This window comes from Lycium barbarum, chromosome 8, assembly GCF_019175385.1.
Source record: "Lycium barbarum isolate Lr01 chromosome 8, ASM1917538v2, whole genome shotgun sequence".
Lineage (NCBI taxonomy): Eukaryota > Viridiplantae > Streptophyta > Magnoliopsida > Solanales > Solanaceae > Lycium > Lycium barbarum.
Window position 1 is genome coordinate 100,806,207 of NC_083344.1, and position 20,151 is coordinate 100,826,357.

The 20,151-nt window shown below is 34.5% G+C and overlaps 1 protein-coding gene and 1 long non-coding RNA gene across 5 annotated transcripts; both read left to right on the forward strand.

Annotated features, from left to right (window-relative positions):
* Nucleotides 1-349: 349 nt before the first annotated feature.
* Nucleotides 350-7,044, forward strand: LOC132606441 (uncharacterized). 3 transcript variants are annotated; one of them, XR_009569873.1, is made up of 5 exons: nucleotides 350-499; nucleotides 1,316-2,080; nucleotides 2,531-2,587; nucleotides 3,285-3,924; nucleotides 6,660-7,043. It is a non-coding gene; the product is annotated as an uncharacterized LOC132606441 (long non-coding RNA). The 3 variants fall into 3 exon arrangements; XR_009569872.1 differs by having other exon boundaries at nucleotides 2,531-3,924; nucleotides 6,660-7,044; XR_009569874.1 differs by lacking the exon at nucleotides 350-499 and adding an exon at nucleotides 507-1,028 and having other exon boundaries at nucleotides 2,531-3,924; nucleotides 6,660-7,044.
* A 4,915-nt stretch (nucleotides 7,045-11,959) lies between these two features.
* On the forward strand, nucleotides 11,960-15,993 carry LOC132606442 (uncharacterized). 2 transcript variants are annotated; one of them, XM_060319940.1, is made up of 5 exons: nucleotides 11,960-12,967; nucleotides 13,083-13,169; nucleotides 13,610-13,696; nucleotides 14,253-14,628; nucleotides 15,196-15,993. In XM_060319940.1, the coding sequence occupies exons 1-4, from the start codon at nucleotides 12,788-12,790 to the stop codon at nucleotides 14,454-14,456; spliced, it is 558 nt and encodes a 185-aa protein (XP_060175923.1). In that variant the 5' UTR covers nucleotides 11,960-12,787; the 3' UTR covers nucleotides 14,457-14,628; nucleotides 15,196-15,993. The 2 variants fall into 2 exon arrangements, with proteins under 2 accessions (XP_060175923.1, XP_060175925.1); XM_060319942.1 differs by having other exon boundaries at nucleotides 11,960-12,889.
* Nucleotides 15,994-20,151: the final 4,158 nt, after the last annotated feature.

Genomic DNA, 20,151 nt, shown 5'->3' on the forward strand with positions numbered 1-20,151 from the left:
ACAGTGAAGACAGAGACAACTGAGAGCAGCAGTTCGTTGATTTTGCTTTTGAAGAGGTTGATGACGGTTTCAAGAAGCACAGTAGTTGAGTTTAGTTTGTGGGTTTGAATGTTTGAAGGAGCAATTGACTCGATCGTGTGTTTTGAATAAAAGCTTTGGGATTTAATATGGACTGATGTTGAGTTTGAAATAAATGGGGGGTTGGATTGGATTGGGGTCTTTTTTGTATTTTATAAAAGATTAACAAGTTTGATAAGATACAATTTCAACCCCAATTTTCTTAATCTCAAATTTAATTGGGTTTTGACTTAATGTGGTCCCTACAAGTCATCTCTGGTAATTTCATAACATAAAAGTCACCTCCATTTAAATTTTCAAAGTTATTAATATTAAGCGCATATGGCCTTTCTCTCCCATTTCTCCCTTTCTTTCTTTTCCTCCATACTTGCGACTGCATTTCAATCCTTTCCACCAACGTTCCGACCTCCAATTTTCCCAGGTAAGTTAACCATTTTTTTTAGGTTTTTTCTATTTGTTGTTGCATTTCATATGCACACATGTATAAACTATAAATGATACAAATATGTTTCAGATACATATGTGTTTATGAGTTTGTGGGGGGTAAGACAGGATTTTAAGGACGAAATGGGCTATTTGAAGGTTTATTATGGGATGAAATTGGTTATTTATTTTTTTGTCTTATTTCTTTTGCACATAACATATTTGATGAAAGTCTTGTTCAGACTCTCAAAAGAAGCCAACTTCTTCATCGCTTCCAATTTCTACTTTGCTTCAACTCTAGCCACACTAGAAATAGAGTAACTCAATCATCAAACAATAATCAACAATTTTTGTTTCAATGCCATTTGAAAATAGAGAATAAATTAACAGTCCACAGATCAAACCAAGTAGAGTTAGTTGGTGTCTGGGGTTTCGTCGACGACGTTTGTATTCTATGTTTGCAACGGAAATTCTAATGCCACGCAGATTCCTATTACTCCTATCAATCACGATCTTTATCATACTAGGTAAACTTTTGAGTTCTTATTTTATTTATTTTTCTTTTTGAATTTAATTGTGTGATCCAATTTGAGTACTGATATGTGATAGTTTGTGCTGAAGGTTTATGACAAATTGTGGTAAAAAGGACTCTTGAATGATGTTTATTGATGTAATAAGTAGGTTAGCATATTAATTACTTAGATTTGAAAACAAACATTTATGAGTATCAATTTCATTAAGGTTATGCAATTATTTCAATTTGATAGAACTATATTAAGAAAGGTGATGACTTCCTTCGTTCTTTTTGTATCAGTGTTCAGTGTTCTATTTTTAGATGGTGGCTGTGAGGCGGTGAATAAGGAGAGGCAACAAAGGGGCTGACAATAATGGCTTAAAAACTGTGGAGTTTTGTGGTCGTTGTTCAATGGAGGAGGGATGTTACACCTCGGAAATTTCCCCGCGAACGTACAATGAAAAGTTGCAAGTTTGCACTTTGATCCAGTTGGTCGTAAAGTGGAATACGGCCCGTAAAGTGATTTACGGACCGTAAACTGCTATCGTCCTCCAACCTTTCAAAAATTTCAACTTTCTGTCAAATGCTTCAAATGGTTAAAAACGACTTGGAATACGGACCGTAAATCGAAATACGGTCCGTAAACTAAGTCGTAAATTGCCATGATCTCTAGCAAACCTTTCTGGTTTTGATATGCTTAAATACGGTCGCGAAGGACGGACCGTAAACCAGAATAAGGCCCGTAAAGTGGGTTTACGACCACTGTGCATCCCGACTACTGTTCATAAAAAAAATCAGATTTTGTGATTAATATAATGGACCCTTTTTATTCATTTTCATTTCATTTCTCATCTACACCACTCAAGAACTCTCTATAAAATTCTCCAAACATTTCAACCATAAGAATACCAAGGAAATCAATTATCAACAACATTAAATCCATGAAACAAGGTGTGTGAAACTCAAGTGAAGTTCATCCAAACCAAGAAGTTCCAAGAAAGGTGAAGTAGGGTTTTGGTGCAAAAGGAAGGATTCCACTCTAGGCTTGTTCCACTATCATCTAAGGTAAGTTTCATGACTTCAACATGTTGTTTAAGGTATTGGAAAGCTAAGATGCTTGAATGGTAGGAAAACATAGAAGATAGGTCTTAAAATGGATGAATAGTGTCACAATTGAATGGTAGTTGATGGAATCATAAATGTTGATGTGCTATGATTATGAATATGTTGAAAAGGATGCTTAGACCATGAAATAAGTATTATATAGGAGGAAACGCAATAGTGAGTTATAAGTATAAATGTGGAAAAATTAGAGAGAAATGGTGGATTGTGGTTAGTGCATGTAAATGATGATTGTTGATTTCAATATTGTGAACGTTGTTGTGAGCGTTTGGGAGTTAATATAGAATATGGGAAAAGTAGTATAAACAAAGGAAGTGCCGCCCAATTTTCCTAGAAATAGTAGCACGTTTTTATAGTCGATTAACTAACGTTAATGCGAATTCTCTCTTGAAGGTAGAAACGTGACATTGAAGGAGAACAAGCAAACGATAGCTTAGTTAAACATAAAAGGTATGTGAGGCTAGTCCTTTCTTTCTAATGGCATGAATCCTGTGGTGTACTTTCTTTCTTATCCATGAACTTCTTAAGTCCCGAAAGATATGAGCCTATGTCCATAATTGGTTACACAAGGTAATCAGTTAAAGTTTAATGATTCTAATGATGTTATTTATTGTTTACACTCACCTTATATGCTAATCCCTTCAAGGTGAGGCAGAATGTCAATGATTGCTCCATAATGCAATCGGGGGATCACGACCTTACGTCACCCCGATAAAATATGGTTGATCTTGAGCCTTATGCATGTATTATGATAAGTTAAGAATATTGTGATGATATTACTATTACACCACGCCTATTTGGCCGGGCAGTCACCGCCAAGGCGGGCAGCTATGCGATACACCATGGCCAGATGGCATGGGTAACCACCACTAGTGGGCGGCATGAGATGTTACCCCGGACGCGGGAGGCCTGGACGCAGGCTCATGTTATGATTATCACACCGATCCGATATGGATGGGCAGTCTATACATGATGCATATATGATATGATGATGAGCATAAGTAAGACAGCATGACTTGTCTTCTTTATACTTGACAGTCAAATTCAGATGTGCTATACTGATATCTTCTTTACATCATTGTCTTATTTCGTTGTTTATGCCTCCCATACTCAGTACAATGTTCGTACTGACGTCCGTTTTCTTTAGATGTTGTGTTCATGCCCACAGGTAGACGGGGAGGAGAGCTCGATCCAGATCCGTAGTAGCTGTCAGCTGATTGGAAGCCCTCTATTGTCCCGGAGGTGCTTATGATTATTCTCTTGTGTGTATATGTATAGCTATGCATGTGTATTTTGGGCACGACGGGGTCTTGTCCCGTCCCTATGTTCAGTACTCCAGTAGAGGCTCGTAGATACGCAGTGCGGGTTAGATGGTCTCACGAGGTCGCCACTGTATATATATATATATATATATATATATATATATATATATATATGTATGTATGTATTATTTTGATATCCTAAAGGCACATGTATATGAAAGTATTTTGTGTTTTCATATGAAATATGATTTTCCTACGCTAAGAGTATAAAGATGATAAAAAGAGCATTAAATGAGTAAAACGAGCGACAGAACGAGCGGTGCTCGGCGGTTAGCCCCGAGTACCCGTCGTGGGCCCTAGTTGGGTCGTGACAAGGGACAACTGGGTTATTTTGGTGAAGATGATAAATAAGTGGCTGAATTCCGATCTTCATTGTAGCATGTGTGAGAAAAAGAAGATCCAAAATGGTGAATTGTTCTCCAACAAAAAAAATCAATGAAGAATCTCTCAAATTTTCACCCACAGGTAAACATAATATTTTCTCCTTTCTTGGAATAATTTATGTAATGTGGTTTCAGGATTTGTGGTCAGATTTGAATGTATTCCATAGCGTTCTCGGGATTTATGGAGAGTGTTTGATTTCCACATTGCATTATCGGGTTTCTAAGTTTGTTTCGTCCTGTACTATGTACACTAGGATCGATCACCTGTTTCATTTAGATTCTCCAGCAGATTTAGTTTCACTTTTTGGCCTAGATGTGGTGCAGGTCTCTTTGCCTCTCCTACTAGATATAGATAGATTGTTTCCATATACAAGTTTGAGATATTCTTTACCCATGAATTGTGTTGTATTGAAACTCAATTTTGATTCATGTGTTTAATTTCTTTTTTTCCCTAGAGCTTTTAATGTCACTTTTTTAATAACTAGGCCATTAAAGATGTCTCTTTGAGAAGGTGTTACTGGTATGACTCTACAAAAATTTGATTTTGCTTCACTAGAGCATGGTAAATGGTTTATGTCCTCTACGAAGAAACTGACTATATATAATAGGAAAACGATCTTGAGAAGTGGTAAAATTTTCTTTAGTAAATCATCGAGATTATTATTGTTGCTGTTAATTTTATAACATTGTTCCAATTGTTGTTTGACTTATTTCATGCTATTGTGATGTTGTATAAATATAAGTGCCACTCCTTCTGCCCCAATTAATGTGATATCGTGTGACTAGATGCGGAGTTTAAGAAAGAAATGAGGACTTTTGAAACTTGTGGTCTAAAACAAACCATAGATATTTGTGTGGTTGTAAATCATTTCACCTTAAGATTTCTTGCAGTGAGTTTACAATTACCGGTTGGGCCATTTCTCCCATATTTAATCTATTGCTTGCGTGAATTCCACTTAAATGTGTGGCATATCGTCCTCATGGATTACTATCATTCATGTTCTTTAGTCATTTAAGCTTAGGTGTCTCAAATCTGCTTATGAGGAGGATTTATAGGACTCCACTGTTCCATTTGCTTGATAACTGACAGTAACACCACGAAAAAAACTCATGAACCATGTATCTTAGTGGGAATTTCATGGGTTTATTTATAGTAGCTACCTATGCTTGGGTTCTAGAGAGCCTGAAAATTTTCGCCCCATTCTTTGGGCTGTAAGAAGCTCTCCTGTAGATGATCTCCAATCTTCGATAGTAATAATAATGTCGCTAACAATCTCTCTCCAGTTCACTCTCTTTTGTTTAGTTTTTTTTCAGTGTGTTTCTGGATGGTATAAATTAGATTTTATCCGGAGGAAAGAATAGTTGTATGCTTCATTAGAATATTTTTCTGATTTCGTTTCTATTAACAGTAAGGTCTGCATCATGCGAAAAGTGAGGTCTCTAGATTTCTTGAACTCTCAAGGTGCTTAAGCACACTCCTTTGCAATACTGTTTTTTCTTTATTTTCTATTTTCTTACGAAAATATAATAGTGTATGCTTCATTAGGATATTTTCCGATTTCGTCTCTATTAACAGTAAGGTCTGCATCATGCGAAAAGTAAGGTCTCTGGATTTCTTGAATTCTCAATGTGCTTAAGCACTCTCCCTTGCAATACTCTTTTTTCTGTGTTTTCTATTTTCTTATGAAAATATAACCGGTAATGCACTTTGTTGCCTCCCTCCTCTCTTCAGATCAACTCTTTTTGAATTTGGCCATGTTTTCTTGATACCTCTTTTATTGCTGCATTATAAGATGCACTTTAGATTTCACTATGGGAAAAATTTCAACTTTTTTATTTTTTTATGTTACCTTCTCAAAAAAAAATCAATTTTTTTCTTTCAATAGTGTTAAATTTGCATTTTGCCATTGTCCAAATCTCTTGAAAATGGATGTAAAAGAGACCTTTAATTATTACTGACAAACTAAAGGTCCTATCACTATAACATCAACATTAAATTCATAAGTTATTAATGCTTGCTCATTATTTTCCTGCTTATTGGTGGTGGTTTCTACAACTAAGTTACAAAAGATTTATTTTACCTAAACTCCTAATAGTTTCTCTTCAAAAAGAACATATGAATTGCCTTGCTATACCTCTTTTCACCTTTTTTGTGTGTTAAAATTGAGCTAATCTTGAACCAGACAAATGTTCTTCTTTATTGAGCCATTTGCAGGTTTATTTCTTCTGTCATAGAAAATATTTTCCACTTCATTGCTACCTGTGATTCCTATGTTGTATATAGTGATTGGTTTCATTTTCATCTAATTATTGTATTGCGTATTCTTTGTAGGACAAAAAAAAATATTATCCTCTTTTACTAATAGGATACAAATAAGTATAGTAAGTATCCGGAAGTGGAGTATTCTATTAAAGAATCACTTTAACAACCTTTAATTTATTTTCACGTATAAGAAGAGTATTAATAATTGACTTATAAAGAGAAAATAAATGATCTCAGTCACTTAACAAAAGCCAAAAGAATTCTTCACTGGCCATTAAACCTGAATGTGGTCGTTCGTTTCAACCTTCATTTTTCAGTGTTATCTTCTGATGAAGATATAATTTACTTGTGATGAATGAAAGATTCTGGTGATAATGCTTTTTTAGTTTGACTGCTTCTTTCATTTTCGTGATAGCATTTTGCAGCTGGTTATATTTTTACTTAGATGTGCAAATATCGTTGTACGCCAAAATAAAATTTTCCACACTTTTTAAGGTAATTATCGACTTCCCTTTTAAATTGATTGTGTCTTTGACTTACATATGTGCATATAGGGAACAACAAAGAAATTACTTCATCTTCTTCAGAGATGAAGTTCCACATAAAGAATCTGCCTACTGGATGCCAAAAGAAGCTCGAATCGATGACGACTAGAAACTCCGAGATTTTTTGACAAAAGGAACATAGTGACTATTACCAGCTTCTACGCCATCTATTGCTGCTTACATCTCTGGGATGTAATCTCTGATTTTTTGGGTAGTTTGAGTTTACTATTGTCAGAAAGTCGTTTACCTATTTAATGGCTTATTTATAATTCTAAAGATTTGAGATTTTGTTTATGGTTCTCTGTAATCTTAAGACGGTGAACGTGATACTATCTTAATTCTTTACTATCATTGCCTTTAAAGATATCTTACCAATGTGCATATCTCTATGTTGATGATAATACGGGGTGTTTGATTTTTCATTTGATTTACCTCATCATTAACTTTACAGCATAGGAAGAAACAGATACAAGAGAGATAAAGTAAGGACACTTCGCAAAGCTAAAAGCAGCATTTAATTTTGATAGAGTAGTCATATAATCTTATTAAAATGAAGTCGTCATATAATTTTAATTTAACTAGGGGTATTATATTTGAGGCTTTTCCTTTCACTTTCAAGTGGTTAAAGTCTTAACTCTCAAAGATGAGAATTTAACTTACATAAGCTGCTAACGTAAAAAAATCATTATTAATCCAGTGGTAACATGCCTTTTATTCATTGTAAATAATTCATAGTCGAATTACGAGGTTTGTTTAATCAACAAAGATTATTAGTTCTTTTATAAATTCAAAAAATATAACTACTCAGCACCATCTTCAATGTTTTCCACGACCGCGCAACGTGTTGGTACAGATATTAGTACTACATAAAACAACAGAATTTGAATGATATGAAAGTTCCTACTCAAGCATCATGGATGGTTAGGAAAATTATTCACATGAGGAGCTATTAGGAGACATTGGGAGATCAAAACACATTATTGAATAGAGGCAAGTTTCTTATAGTTGCGGCTTACAAAAGATTGAGAGGAGATGTACCTAATATGGCATGGAAGCAACTCATCTGTCACAACCTTGCTGAACCTAAACAATTGTTTATACTTTGGCTACAACTACATGGTAGGCTGAGGACCAAAGATCTACTAATCTAACATGGTAGGCTGAGGACCAAAGATCTACTAATCAAATGGGGAATTTCAGTTGCTGCAAAGTGTATTTTTTGCTCCAGTGTCCCAGAGAATGCTGCTCATCTTTACTTTGACTGTCCTTACACTCGAACTCTCTGGAGGAAAATGCTTGAATGACAGAACTGGAAGAGGTCAATTCTGAATTGGGAGGCTAAATGGACATGAAACAGATGGCAAGGGGCAAGAATGCTAGAGAAACTGTACTCAAGGGCAGTCTAGCTGCTATGGTTTACAGCATTTGGACTGAAAGAAATGCGCGAATATTTCAACAAAAGGAAACTCCTATGGAAGTGTTGCTCCATCAAGTCAAGCTGGCACTGTGTATACGGAGCAGGAATAACAATAGGCTAATGAACTGTATTGCAAATTTCCTGTAGTTTTGGTTTTGTGATTTACTCCTATGGAGTTAGAGGATAGGTTAGGCTGTGTTTTGGTTTTGTATCTGAGAAGGGAGGAATAGGCTTTTCTCTCCCTTGGTTATGTATTTCCTACACTCAGGGGCGGACCTATGTAGAAATTTTGGGTGCTCCGGCACCCATTAAATTCAGTTACGGAGTGTATAACTGTATAGAAAATATAAAGGAAACAGATATAAATAGTTAATAGAGCACCCCCGAACTCAAAATTCCTGGATCCAGCACCCCCGAACTCAAAATCCTGGGTCCGCCTCTGCCTACACTATGTGATTAATAAAATCTCTTTCAATTCCCAAAAAAAAAACAAAAATTGTACCACATTGGATGAGGAAGTAAAATCTAGGCTTTTATAACCCAGCGTGTAACTTAACATGATGTCATGATCTGAAGTGGGGTCCGTCAGCAATTATAATCTCGGAAGTTGTTTGGCGAGTATGAATATTTGTAAAATTCTTCTTTTTCACAAATATTTTACACAAAATTGTTTACATATAATATTCATATGGATTTGCCCGCGAAAATTTTGTAAGGAATTTTTTTTTATTTTTTTTTTGGCAAAAAAATTTGCAAGTAACTTACATGGGAATCAAAATTCCCAGGTAAAATCTGGGGATTTAGAAATTCGCAGGTAATAATTAGCCACTTTTCATCGGATTTTTTTTTTGTAAGAAAATCCGCAGGAAACTTAGTTACTTGCGAAATTTCATGTATAGTCCCCAACAAAATCCCTTGTAATTTGCACTTTTCTAGTAGAACTTATGCACCATAGGCGGTCTTATCTTATACCAGGTAAGGTACTTTTGTCTTCAACTATGATTTTTTACCAATTTTAACTATACCTGGATAAAATAACTGAATGACTAAACTACCCCTCAACCCTTTTTTCAATTTTTTTTTTATACACAATCTTATTAGAAACGGTAAAGTACTTTTGTCTGCAACTGCGATTTTTTAAAAAAACTAACAAACATGGTGAGAAAATTGTTCTTCTTCTAGCTTATTACATGAAATAGGAAATCCCACAAAAATATAATACTACAATTTTTGTACAATAGTCAACTAGCTCATACGTACTTCGACTATCTTATTTATCTATAATAGTCACTGCTTCTTTTTTCTCAGATTGCTTTGTTAGGGCTTTTTCGCTTTCATTAGTTGCATTTTTATATTGCTTTGAGCTATTTGTACTTATCTGACCTTTTCTCTTCATGTTTTCTCTTGAGCCAACAGTCTTTCGGAAACAGCCTCCCTATCTTGGAAGATAGGATAAGGTCTGCGTACACTTTACCCTCTCCAACCCCACATTGTGGGATTTCACTGGGTATATTGTAGTCAACTAGCTCATACCTTTAACCCAATTTAATGAAATAGAAAATCCCAAAAGAAAATCAAGGGTATTGTTAAACAAGGATTTTTGTACAACTTTAAACAGAACACAAGCTTAGGTTATACATGGCATATCTAATTTTTAGTACAGTAAATCAAACACTTGATAAAAAAATAATCCTAGCATTACAATCCTTGTATAGTAATTCCTACATTACAAATTTCTGTATTGCTAATTCCTGCATAACTTGTCTTCTTACCAAACGACCCATTAGAGGAAGAAACAATCTTAAACAACTCAGGAGGAGGAGGAGGAGGAGGAGGAGGAGGAAATAGAAAGAAAAAAAAAACCTATTTTTTGGGGCTCTTTACAAGTCTATATTGGGTGAAATTCACTCTATGTGTCAAACTCACCAAAAAATGTCTAATTGGAATAGATTTCAGATAGTGTAAGTGCCCAATAAGAACACTCTAAATTTAGATGTCTAGACGAAAAATCGTATCAATTTTAGGTGTTTTCGTATGTGTTCAGCCTTTACTATACGTGACAATGTAAATGTGTTAAAAAGCAACGAATTTGAATATTCCCATTTTGCAAATGTCAGCCAAAATTAAGAACAAGTCAGGTGTACAGATGTGAAAATAATAAGAAAGGAATAGCATCACAGGAGAAAAAGAAAGTTGAGAGGACTATGGTGACTGAGCTTTCATTAACTAGGGCGTTAGTTCCAATTACATTAAAAAAAAATGAAAACTCAATGTTTTTTTTTTTATTAGAACATAGAAAGACAGGTCAATTATATTAATTTTCCAAAATTGACCTGCCCTTTCCACTTTACAACACACCATTAGTAGGATATTTTTGTTATTACCGGAAAAGAAAGACCTATTTTTGAAAACTGTTTACTTCTTTTCATCTTCAAAAAGTCTTGTGATCATAGAAACTCAAGAACTTGATAGAACTCAAGCTGATGAAATTGCAACAAAGGAAAGTGAAGAAAATTTTCCAAAATGGGTTTTCTCAGATATACACTTCACTTGATCGATTTCCTTGCTTGTTAAATTTATTTTCTTTCTCCATTATCTGTTGTTTGTTAAAAATGAAACTTGGGACATGAAATCTTGCCAAGTTGTCTTAAATAAACAAGACTTTAGCTTTGTCTACCTTTTTTTCTCCCAGCATTGTACGTATATGCATGAGTCTACATATTGGAGTATGCATATTGCATGTATTCATACTCTCGATTTTTGGTCTACCGTATTTGCAGGCCGGTACTTGCTCTGGGTTATCCTAGTCATTAATTGTCCTTTGTCCTTTACAAGTCTATTTTGCACATAGTATGTGATGTTACAACTATTAGGTAGGAAAAGTAAACAACCGATAGTTGAGGTTTGAGTTTTGCTACTCCCTCTATCCCAATTTATGTATGTAATACAATTCGGATTTCGATAATATAATCTTTGAGTTTTTTGAAAAATAATTTACATAGTTAGAAAATAGATAAAAAGTAACATAAGTTACAGTAATAAACATTTGAAAATATTTAAATAGCGAACGAATAAATCGCGATCAAATATTTTCTTGTTTGACTCTCGAAATTTGACAGAGGGAGTAACTCGTTAGTGATAGTTTAGGTAGAAACCCTCACACCGGACAGTTCAAGTAAAAAAAAAAAAAAGTGACACTTGAGGTGTGCTTTTTACCCTTATCCCTTTAAAATATCCCAACTTCTATTTCGTGTTGTTGTCAACTATTAGATTACCATAAGTCACCTACTTTTATACCCGATCAAATAAATAATTAACTAAATGATTTCAAAGTGATTTTTTTTGTTTTAGTGTAAGCATTTTCCTCATACAGACATTTCTTCATAGAAAATGTTTTCTAATGAAACATTTTTCTCCATGCCAAATGCAGTGGCCGAGCCAAGAATTTGAACAAGGAGATTAAAAAAAGTAAAAATGTGGCATCTAAGATTTTATACTATGTTAGAGCTCGAGGGGATTCAACAATTTCTATATATCGGAAAAGTTGTTTTATCCTTTTATCTTAGTGTAATATTCAGGCGGAGGGAATTCAATTGGGCCCCCTTCACTAAAGGTAGCTATGCCCCTGGCCAAGCGCACCCTAAGGCATAAAAAAGTTTCAAATATTGAATGCTTTCATTTCCAATGTTGGTTGCTGGTGTAATAACTTTGTTTGTTACTGGTAATGTTTACCAATTCTTTTGTGGAACCGCAGATGTGCTTCAATCCGAGCGATTGAGACTAGCCCCAAGTATCACATGAGGAAGCTAGTCACATATTGGACCATCTTTTCCTTTATTTCTCTGTTCGAGCACGTATTTGAGAAGCTTATTGAATGGTAATGTGCTGTACTCTTAGCTGGCTACATTAAAAGGGCCATAAATTTGTAACCTTTATTTTATGTGTATTCCTTTCATAATCCTCTTTAAATCATATGGAAATAGGAACTCTTTGAACATTGACGCTTGTTAATTAGATTAACTTTCTGTAAGATCATTGAATAAATTTTTTCTCTGTCTTGAAGAAAAATTAGGCTAAACTCAAGACGTTAATGATTAATGAACTTATGATATCCTCAATTAGTGGCCTTACCTGGTAGGCAGATATCTACTTGATATTAAACCCAACAGAACAAATATATGCTTCATATCCACATTTTTGTGCTTGTACCCTGCTCATGTAATTACACTTTGTTTCTGGATCCATACCCTTACATTGACTTATTGAATTGTGACAGAATCTTTTTCAAGTGAACCTCAAAGTGTTATAATGCACTTATTTCAGTTACTCGTCTATGTTGGTAGTTATATGTCTGTTCTAGCTTGTGTTTCTTAAATTCCCTTGGTGAGAAGTTGAGGATTTCAAGAGCTAGTTTGCTGAAGCATATCAAGAAAAATTGTGCAATATACATGGTTGGCAGGAGAAACTACGCCTGTTGCATATACTAATATCTTTTCATTAACTGTGGCCATATATTAAATTAATAACCATATGTTGGTTGGTGATACCGCAGTTTAATGGTGCATGTTATCTTTATCAAAATCTCATTCGTCCATGTTTTCCGGTTAAACTGCACGATAGTATCAGGCAGTTTAATGATTCCTGTTATGTTTACTAACGCCTTCTATATTTTTGCTTGTCTGTCATCCTCCAAACTGTTACTGACTGGTTTAACAAGCCAATGGAGGATCCATCTCTCAAGAATGAAACATTTCTGGCTGTGGCAGAGAGGTGTCTCGAAGAAAATGGATCTGATGCTCTCGAGAAACTTATTGCAAACAAGGTATGTCAGACATTACTTCAGCAAGGAGTAGCCAGTTCATTACCGAAATGGACACGCGCTTGTTTTGATGCTACATCGGTCAGTTATACAAAAGTTGAGACTGCTAATTGAAGAAAATGTATGACTACGTATTCCACTGGATTTTATAGCAACTTCAGGCTTGATTGTAATTATCATGATCTCCTATTTGCAGTCCAAGGATTATACTTCGGATCATCATGCAGAAGAGATCAAGCCTACTGATGCTAGTGCTGAAGAAGGAGCGCTCACCCCCAACCAGGTGCCTCACCGGTTGTTCATAGATCCCTGTACTGTATGAAACAGTTTTAACTTCTTGTGCTGCTGTTTTATTGGCATTTTCATCCCATTTGAAATGTTGCATTAGCAGTTGAGTACAAGTTAAATGGATTGCATATATATGACATCATGCACTATTTTTTGTGATTTGCTTATTTCAAGCAAATTCATAAAATGATGCGCTTGCACAGAAGTAGTGTACCTGCCAACCCTTAGACTATTGTATGTACAGGAGGAAGAGGTTAATGTACTAACATTATGCAGTTATCAGTTTTCTCAATTAAAGCATCAAATCTGTCTGAGTTTTCCTTTAGTTAACAACAGAACTAATTGCTTGTTCTTTTCTAGTGAAAATCTTTTTTCTGTGCACATGCTTTCATTCCTTAAAATCCCATAAATAACAATCATAGTTTTCCTAATCAGACAGAACGTGAAGGAAGTGGTCCTGTTTGGGAAGATATCACAGTGATGGAGAATATGGCAAAACATGAAGCAGCGGAGCCCAAACAGGTTATATTTCTTAACCCTTGAATTTCCTTAGTTACTTTTTTTTTTTTTTTTGGGATATTATGTGTTCACAAATATTGCTCTAGATTCCTTGATAGATGAAATATTAGACAAGTTGCTAATTGATGATTGATGACAAGGAGAGCTTGAGATGAAGCTTACTGTATATGAAAACAAAAATTAGGCTCATCCTCTCATCGATCAAGCTAAATGTGCAAGATGGCAAATGATATACACACTGAATCAAGTACACTATCGTTTAGAACGAGAGGAAACCTCGTATATGCTGTAATAACCGCCAAGCAACCTGAAATTTAAACTGGTGCATTTTGTAAAATTAATTCTTTTTGAAGTTTGCATTAGATTCAGATATCTTAGTATGGTCTCAAGCCTCTGTTTCTCCTGTAGACATTTGAAGCCATTAAAAAAGGGAGAGAATTAATGCTCTTAAATATTCTTAAACATCAGTACCACCTGTATTCTAGCCTAGTTTTTGTGCTTTTATACTCAAACAAAAGTAATCTGTATGCCAGTGATTAAGATGTCTGTGGACCTGCAGGTCAAAAGTGTGAAGGAAAATCCAATTCAGATTGAGAAGAAAACGACAGGAGTGCTGGTCATGGAAATGGTAATTCCAGCAAATGCTGAAGAGATTAAACTTCCAGAGATTATATCTTCAAAGCAAGTTCAGACAGAGTGGACTTGTGCAGTATGTCAAATGACAACCACCTCGGAGCAAAACTTGAAGTCCCATCTTAACTGAAGGAAACATAAAGCAAAGTGTAAAGGGCTGAAAACTTGCATGCAAAACGGCCAAAAGTGAAGGAAGCTCACCTGTTGCAACTAAGTCAAATCAGCTTAATCAGGAGCAAGTAAAACATGCAGCTGCAGCAGGATTGAAGCACGGTGCTAATGAAGCAGCTGAGCCCAAACAGGTTATTATTTTTTAATGCCTTGGTCATTTTTGGGATATTATGCCTTCACAAATACTGATCAGCCCAATAGAGAAGATCTTAAGCAAGCGATTGTTCAAAAGGGGAGTAGAGCATGATGTTCCATGAGAATAGCTCATTAGCTGCTAGTGATACTCTTGTTGGTCAAGTTAGGAAAAGTGCGGGTGAGGCTTAGCTGTACATGAAGACAAAAAGATTAGGCTGATCAATCAAGCGAAATGCGAAAGATGGCAATTGATACTGCACTCTGAGATCAAGTAACATTATCATTTAAACTTAAGAAGAAACTCTGTATATGCTAAAACAATCACTGAGTAACCCGAAAGTAAACTGGTGCACTTTGTAAACTTTCCTGCTATGAAGTTTGCGAGATTCATTTATCTTAGTTATATTCTCTAACCTCAGTTTCTCCTGTGAACATCTGAAGCCACTAAAAAGGGAGAGAATTGAAGCTCTTAATTTTTTACTCTAGCCTAGTATTTATTTTTCTATAATCAAGCAAAAATAATCTGTATGCCAGTGATTAAAATGTCCTCCGTGGAACTGCAGGTTAAACGTGTGAAGCAAAATCCAATTCAGATTGAGAAGAAAACAACAGGTGTGCAGATAAAGGAAACAGTGCTTCCAGCAGATGCCGAGAAGGTTAAACTCTCAGAGACTGATTCCGTAAAGAACGTCCAGACAGAGTGGACTTGTGCTGTATGTCAAGTGACAACCACCTCAGAGCATGACCTGAAGTGCCATCTTCTAGGGAGGAAACATAGGGAAAATAGTGAAGAGCTAGAAACTCGCAGGAAAGCGGCCAAAACTGATAGAAACCCACCTTTTACTTCTCAAGTATGCCAGACAAGCTTAAGCAGGAGCAAGTAAAACATGTAATTTCAACTCAAAGAAAGCACAGTACTAATGAGAAACCTAAAGAAAAGGTCCAACTAGGAGCTACTGGACAACATGAAAAGCAGAAGCAAGTGAAGAAATGGTGGTGCTAGTCATAATTCTAAGCTGTGGTGTAGTTTTTGTAACATTAGGTGCCCTGGCTAGATTGGTATGCCTTCACATCTTAACGGTAGGAAGCACTTGGCAAAACTTCAAGAAACGATTGGTGGAACGTGGGGTTTGGATGCAAATATGCAGTTTTACCCGCGTATTTGAAGGTGTTTGGTGTCTTTTTGGGGATGTACTGTTGAAGCAACTTTGTTCTATTATCCATACTGAAATTTAATTGCTTGATCACTGGAAAGGAAAAAAGAGGAAAAATCTATGTCAAAAGGTGGAATATCGTTGTGTATAGTCAGTTGGTATGAGTAAACAGAGCCTCTAATTTTAACTTGGCTTTTTGTTTCTTCATGTCTATTTTATGTAGTTGTCCTTTCTGCTAACTTTACCAGCTATAGAGGTTTTGCCGCAGCGCTAAATGGAGTTTATTTATAGTGGTACGAAATGAAGAGCTAAACGTACATAAACATTAAAAGCACGAAGAAGTGAGTTCTGGATGAATCCAAAGGCTTCCAATGTTTTTCTTGTAATGAATCTTTGTAACTAAAGTGGAAACAAGCAAGAAATGTTATTGCACTTCAAATGCGGACTGGTTGCAAGACTTGAACAATATTTAAAATCCTATAATAATAAGAAGTGTCCTTTTCATTTGTCTCCCCTGAATTTTGCTAAGTTAACCACAATACTCCTAGAAACACACGTAGGTTGCCACTTCAGCAGCTCATTATACATATTATCCATGTGCACAACTTTAAAAACATAACCCATTTTCGTGGCCCACGCTTAAAAAAAAAAAGAAAAAAAAACAGCCATGATGTACCATATCTACGTGACGGCACTTTAAAAAATAATTTATTTTCTGGCCTGTTTGAAAAAAAAAACATTATGGGTGAAATATCAGCCATTAGATGTGGTCGAAAAATGGGTTTTAAGTGATATATTATGTTAATGGAGATACTGACGTGACTAAATTTACAAGTTGACAATATAGACGTGGCAGCCTACTAGCATTTTTTTCAGGATCATACAACATTTTCTGGTGTTTATTGTTTTCTGTAATATATAGGTCTATATACTTGAATTATTTTTCGATCACAAAAATTAGTAGTTCGACTTTCGTTCGGTAAATTGAAAGTTAAATGATCATCCGTGAAATTAACCCTAAAATTTTATGTTAGTACAACCTTGATATTACTGTAGGTAGACGAAGTATAGTTCACATCTATAATCACTTGCTTGCATCTGACCTGTTAGCTAGGGAAAATGGAGGTGTTTCAACTTGCTGTCTGTGGGCCTCTTGACAGTGAAGGAGGACTTCCAGCCAAGATAAACTGGTGGAGGAAATGGAATGAGCTAGCATGTGTGGATAAATTGGTAAATTATGCCCATTTCTTGAAGAAGAAAATTCTCAAACATGGTAATATGGTATATTGTCTAAGTCGTGGAGCTTTAGACTATATTCTTAAAAGGGTCATATAATCAGAATGAGAGATAGATTCCAACTTACAAAATATTAGAAATAGCAACAGTTATCAACTAAATGTAGGTGCTGCTTAAACAAAATGTACCAGTATATTCCTCAAAGAATTTCAAAGTCTTCATTTCCCCTTCAAGAATACTCTAATTTTTGAATAGTTTGGAACAGACCCGGGGGTGTTTTGGGGGGCGGGGGGGGGAGGAGTTATGTAAATTCAGAGTAGACTGTAGGGACGTGAAACTAACTCTCAATAACTTTATGTACATAAAAGACTAAAAGTTGACCAAGACTTTAGACTGCTCTTTGGAAAGATGATAAATGTTTTCCATAGGCATATAGATTATTGTATATATTCAATTGTCTAACTATCTAATTAACATTACTATATGTAATAAGGGACAATCCAAGGGTTTTGTCGTCCCTGATTACATGTCAACCATTTGGTTGGGTAATTTACTAACTAAAAGGATTTGCATTTTGCTAGAATTGGAATTTAGCTATGCATTTGTTGTTGTACATTATTTTGTGAAAGTTGGACTATTTATGGAGTTAGTGATTGACACACTAATCAAGATGCCTTTTTTGGTTGCAATGGGACAAGAAAAAGTATCTTCTTATCAAGTCTCTTTCCAGCCTCGATTTACTAAATTATTACCTTAGTTGCCCTCAAACATTTCTGTAAATTTAGACATCTCTCATGACATTTTAAACTCCCCAAAAAGGCATAAAAGGTGATGATGCCAGCAAATGTTGTACGCCATCTTTTTTTCTTGTTACAGTATGCACAAAGTTGAATAATTCATGAAAAATTGTATATTTGGAGCAAGAGCCTGTTTGGATGGGCTTATGTCTATAATTTGTTTACAGATTATAAGTTAAAAAAAATAAATTGGGGTGGTTTAACTTATTTTTTTTGGCTTATAAGTTGTTTTCAGTTTATAAGCTGCTTTAGATAAGCTAAGTCAAATGGGCCCAATTATTTTTTGAAGCTTATTTTAAGCACAAAATGACTTTAAGCTGGCCAGTCAAACACTCAAAAAAACTGAAAACAGCTTATAAGCAACTTATAAACAACTTATAAGCCAATCCAAACAGACTCTAAGTAACTTTGAGAAAATGTTCTTCAAGATCATTTTTGTCAAATCTTATCAAACTTACCTTGATGCTATTTTATGTTCCTAAGAACATTCTGATTTATTTTAGAAATAAAAATTGAGTTCTTAATCCCAAAAAGAATTTTTTTTAAGCTGAATGACATTAAACAATGAATGAATTTGATGTTGGTATACTCATCTTTGATATTGGATTCTATTTAGGACAACATTACTACTCTATATATGGGACATAATACCCATTTTTGTAGTCCTCACATGAATTTTCTTGATGTTACTTACCATTTATCATTTGCTATTTAAACTTTTATTCGCCTGATAAATGTAAAGTATATTTTGTTTTATTTTCTCCTGTAATTTTGTTTCGTACATGCTTGCAAACATTAGTAACTAACAAAGTTTTCACTTAAGATGGGATTAAATTTTAATTTAAAAGAATAAACACAAATAACTTATATCATTGTTAAAATATTTTAAAATGTATCAAAAATGTAAATTATAGTCCTCCCATCTCAATCTAAAACTGAATTCCAAAGTAAGGTTATCTAATTTTATGTGCGCATAATTTCAACATAAAATTTACGTAATAAATGAATATATTAAAAGAGGAACTATAAAACATTTGTTTCATATATGTTCTGAAAATATTAGAAAAAAAAATTAGTTAAAGAAAATGCAATTTGATCTCCGGACAATCATAATATTAAACAATTGCAAAAAAGTATATTTTCACTTTTTTTTAATATTAAAATACGGGATAGTCAATATTTTATATAATTTAAGATAAAAAATAGTTAAGTTTAGCATGACAAAATTATTGCAATCTACATTCCATAAAAAAGTTCATTAAATTTAAAAAAAAAAATGAAAAAACGTTACGGATTTTTTAACATGCATCTTGGCTTTTCAGTATTTTTTGTATGATTTAATTTGAAAGAACATCTACAAAAGTATCTTGTAATAACAAGGCTTTTAATTATTTATATTTACTTATAAGTTAACTTTATTGATTTCATCGTACAACAATATTATAGCATTATCTATTTTTGACACTAATTGAGTATTGGAAGTTCATTTTGAAAAAATGATTGAGTTAATATTTGCTCAATTCAGAGAAAATTTTACATATTAAATTCTCAATTTCGATCATTGGAGAATATAATCTCAATAAGTTTTAGTAAAATAGAAATTAGAAAAGCTTTCACTTGTTTGATTTTTGTTTTGAAAAGTCTAATATATAAACTAAGAAAATTATTTTCCTTTAACTTTCAGATACCTTTTTGTACTTTGGAATCTTTTAGAAAGCGTTAAACTAATATTACTAAAACAAAGAAGTAAGAGCCAATTATTTTTTTTTTTAAATAAATCTAAAATTAATTTTTAACGTCGATTTGGGCTCGGGCTTAGCACGAGCCAAATGACACTAGTATTTGTATACGGTAAAAACCGGGTCAACGCATGACCGATGACGCTGGGGCCAAAGATAGTTCCAAATGGGTACGAGCACGTTCAATCTTTGCTCCACACTGGAAATGATGTACCGGACACAGCTGACCCGAACCAAAATAAGCATGTTCATTCGTCCGGATTTTCTTGCCCCAGATAAGCGTGTCCATTGGTAAGGATAACCAGTTGTGAGGTTGCCACGCGTCATAAAACCGTTCTGCTATTTGCCTTGACAACCGTACGGGTGTCAGACCGTACGAATCAGCCTTATCCTTTTTAGGGTTTTATTCATAAAGGTTTATTGTGTTGTATTGGGGGCCCACAAGGGAATCCTATAAATAGAGGGCAAACCTCCCCCTTTTGGCAAAGCTTTTTTTTTCATAATACATCCTTGTAACCATCTGAAGTATAAAATTACTTTAAAAAGTATTTTGATCCGGATTCATTTTGTTCATCATCAACTGGTCCAATCCA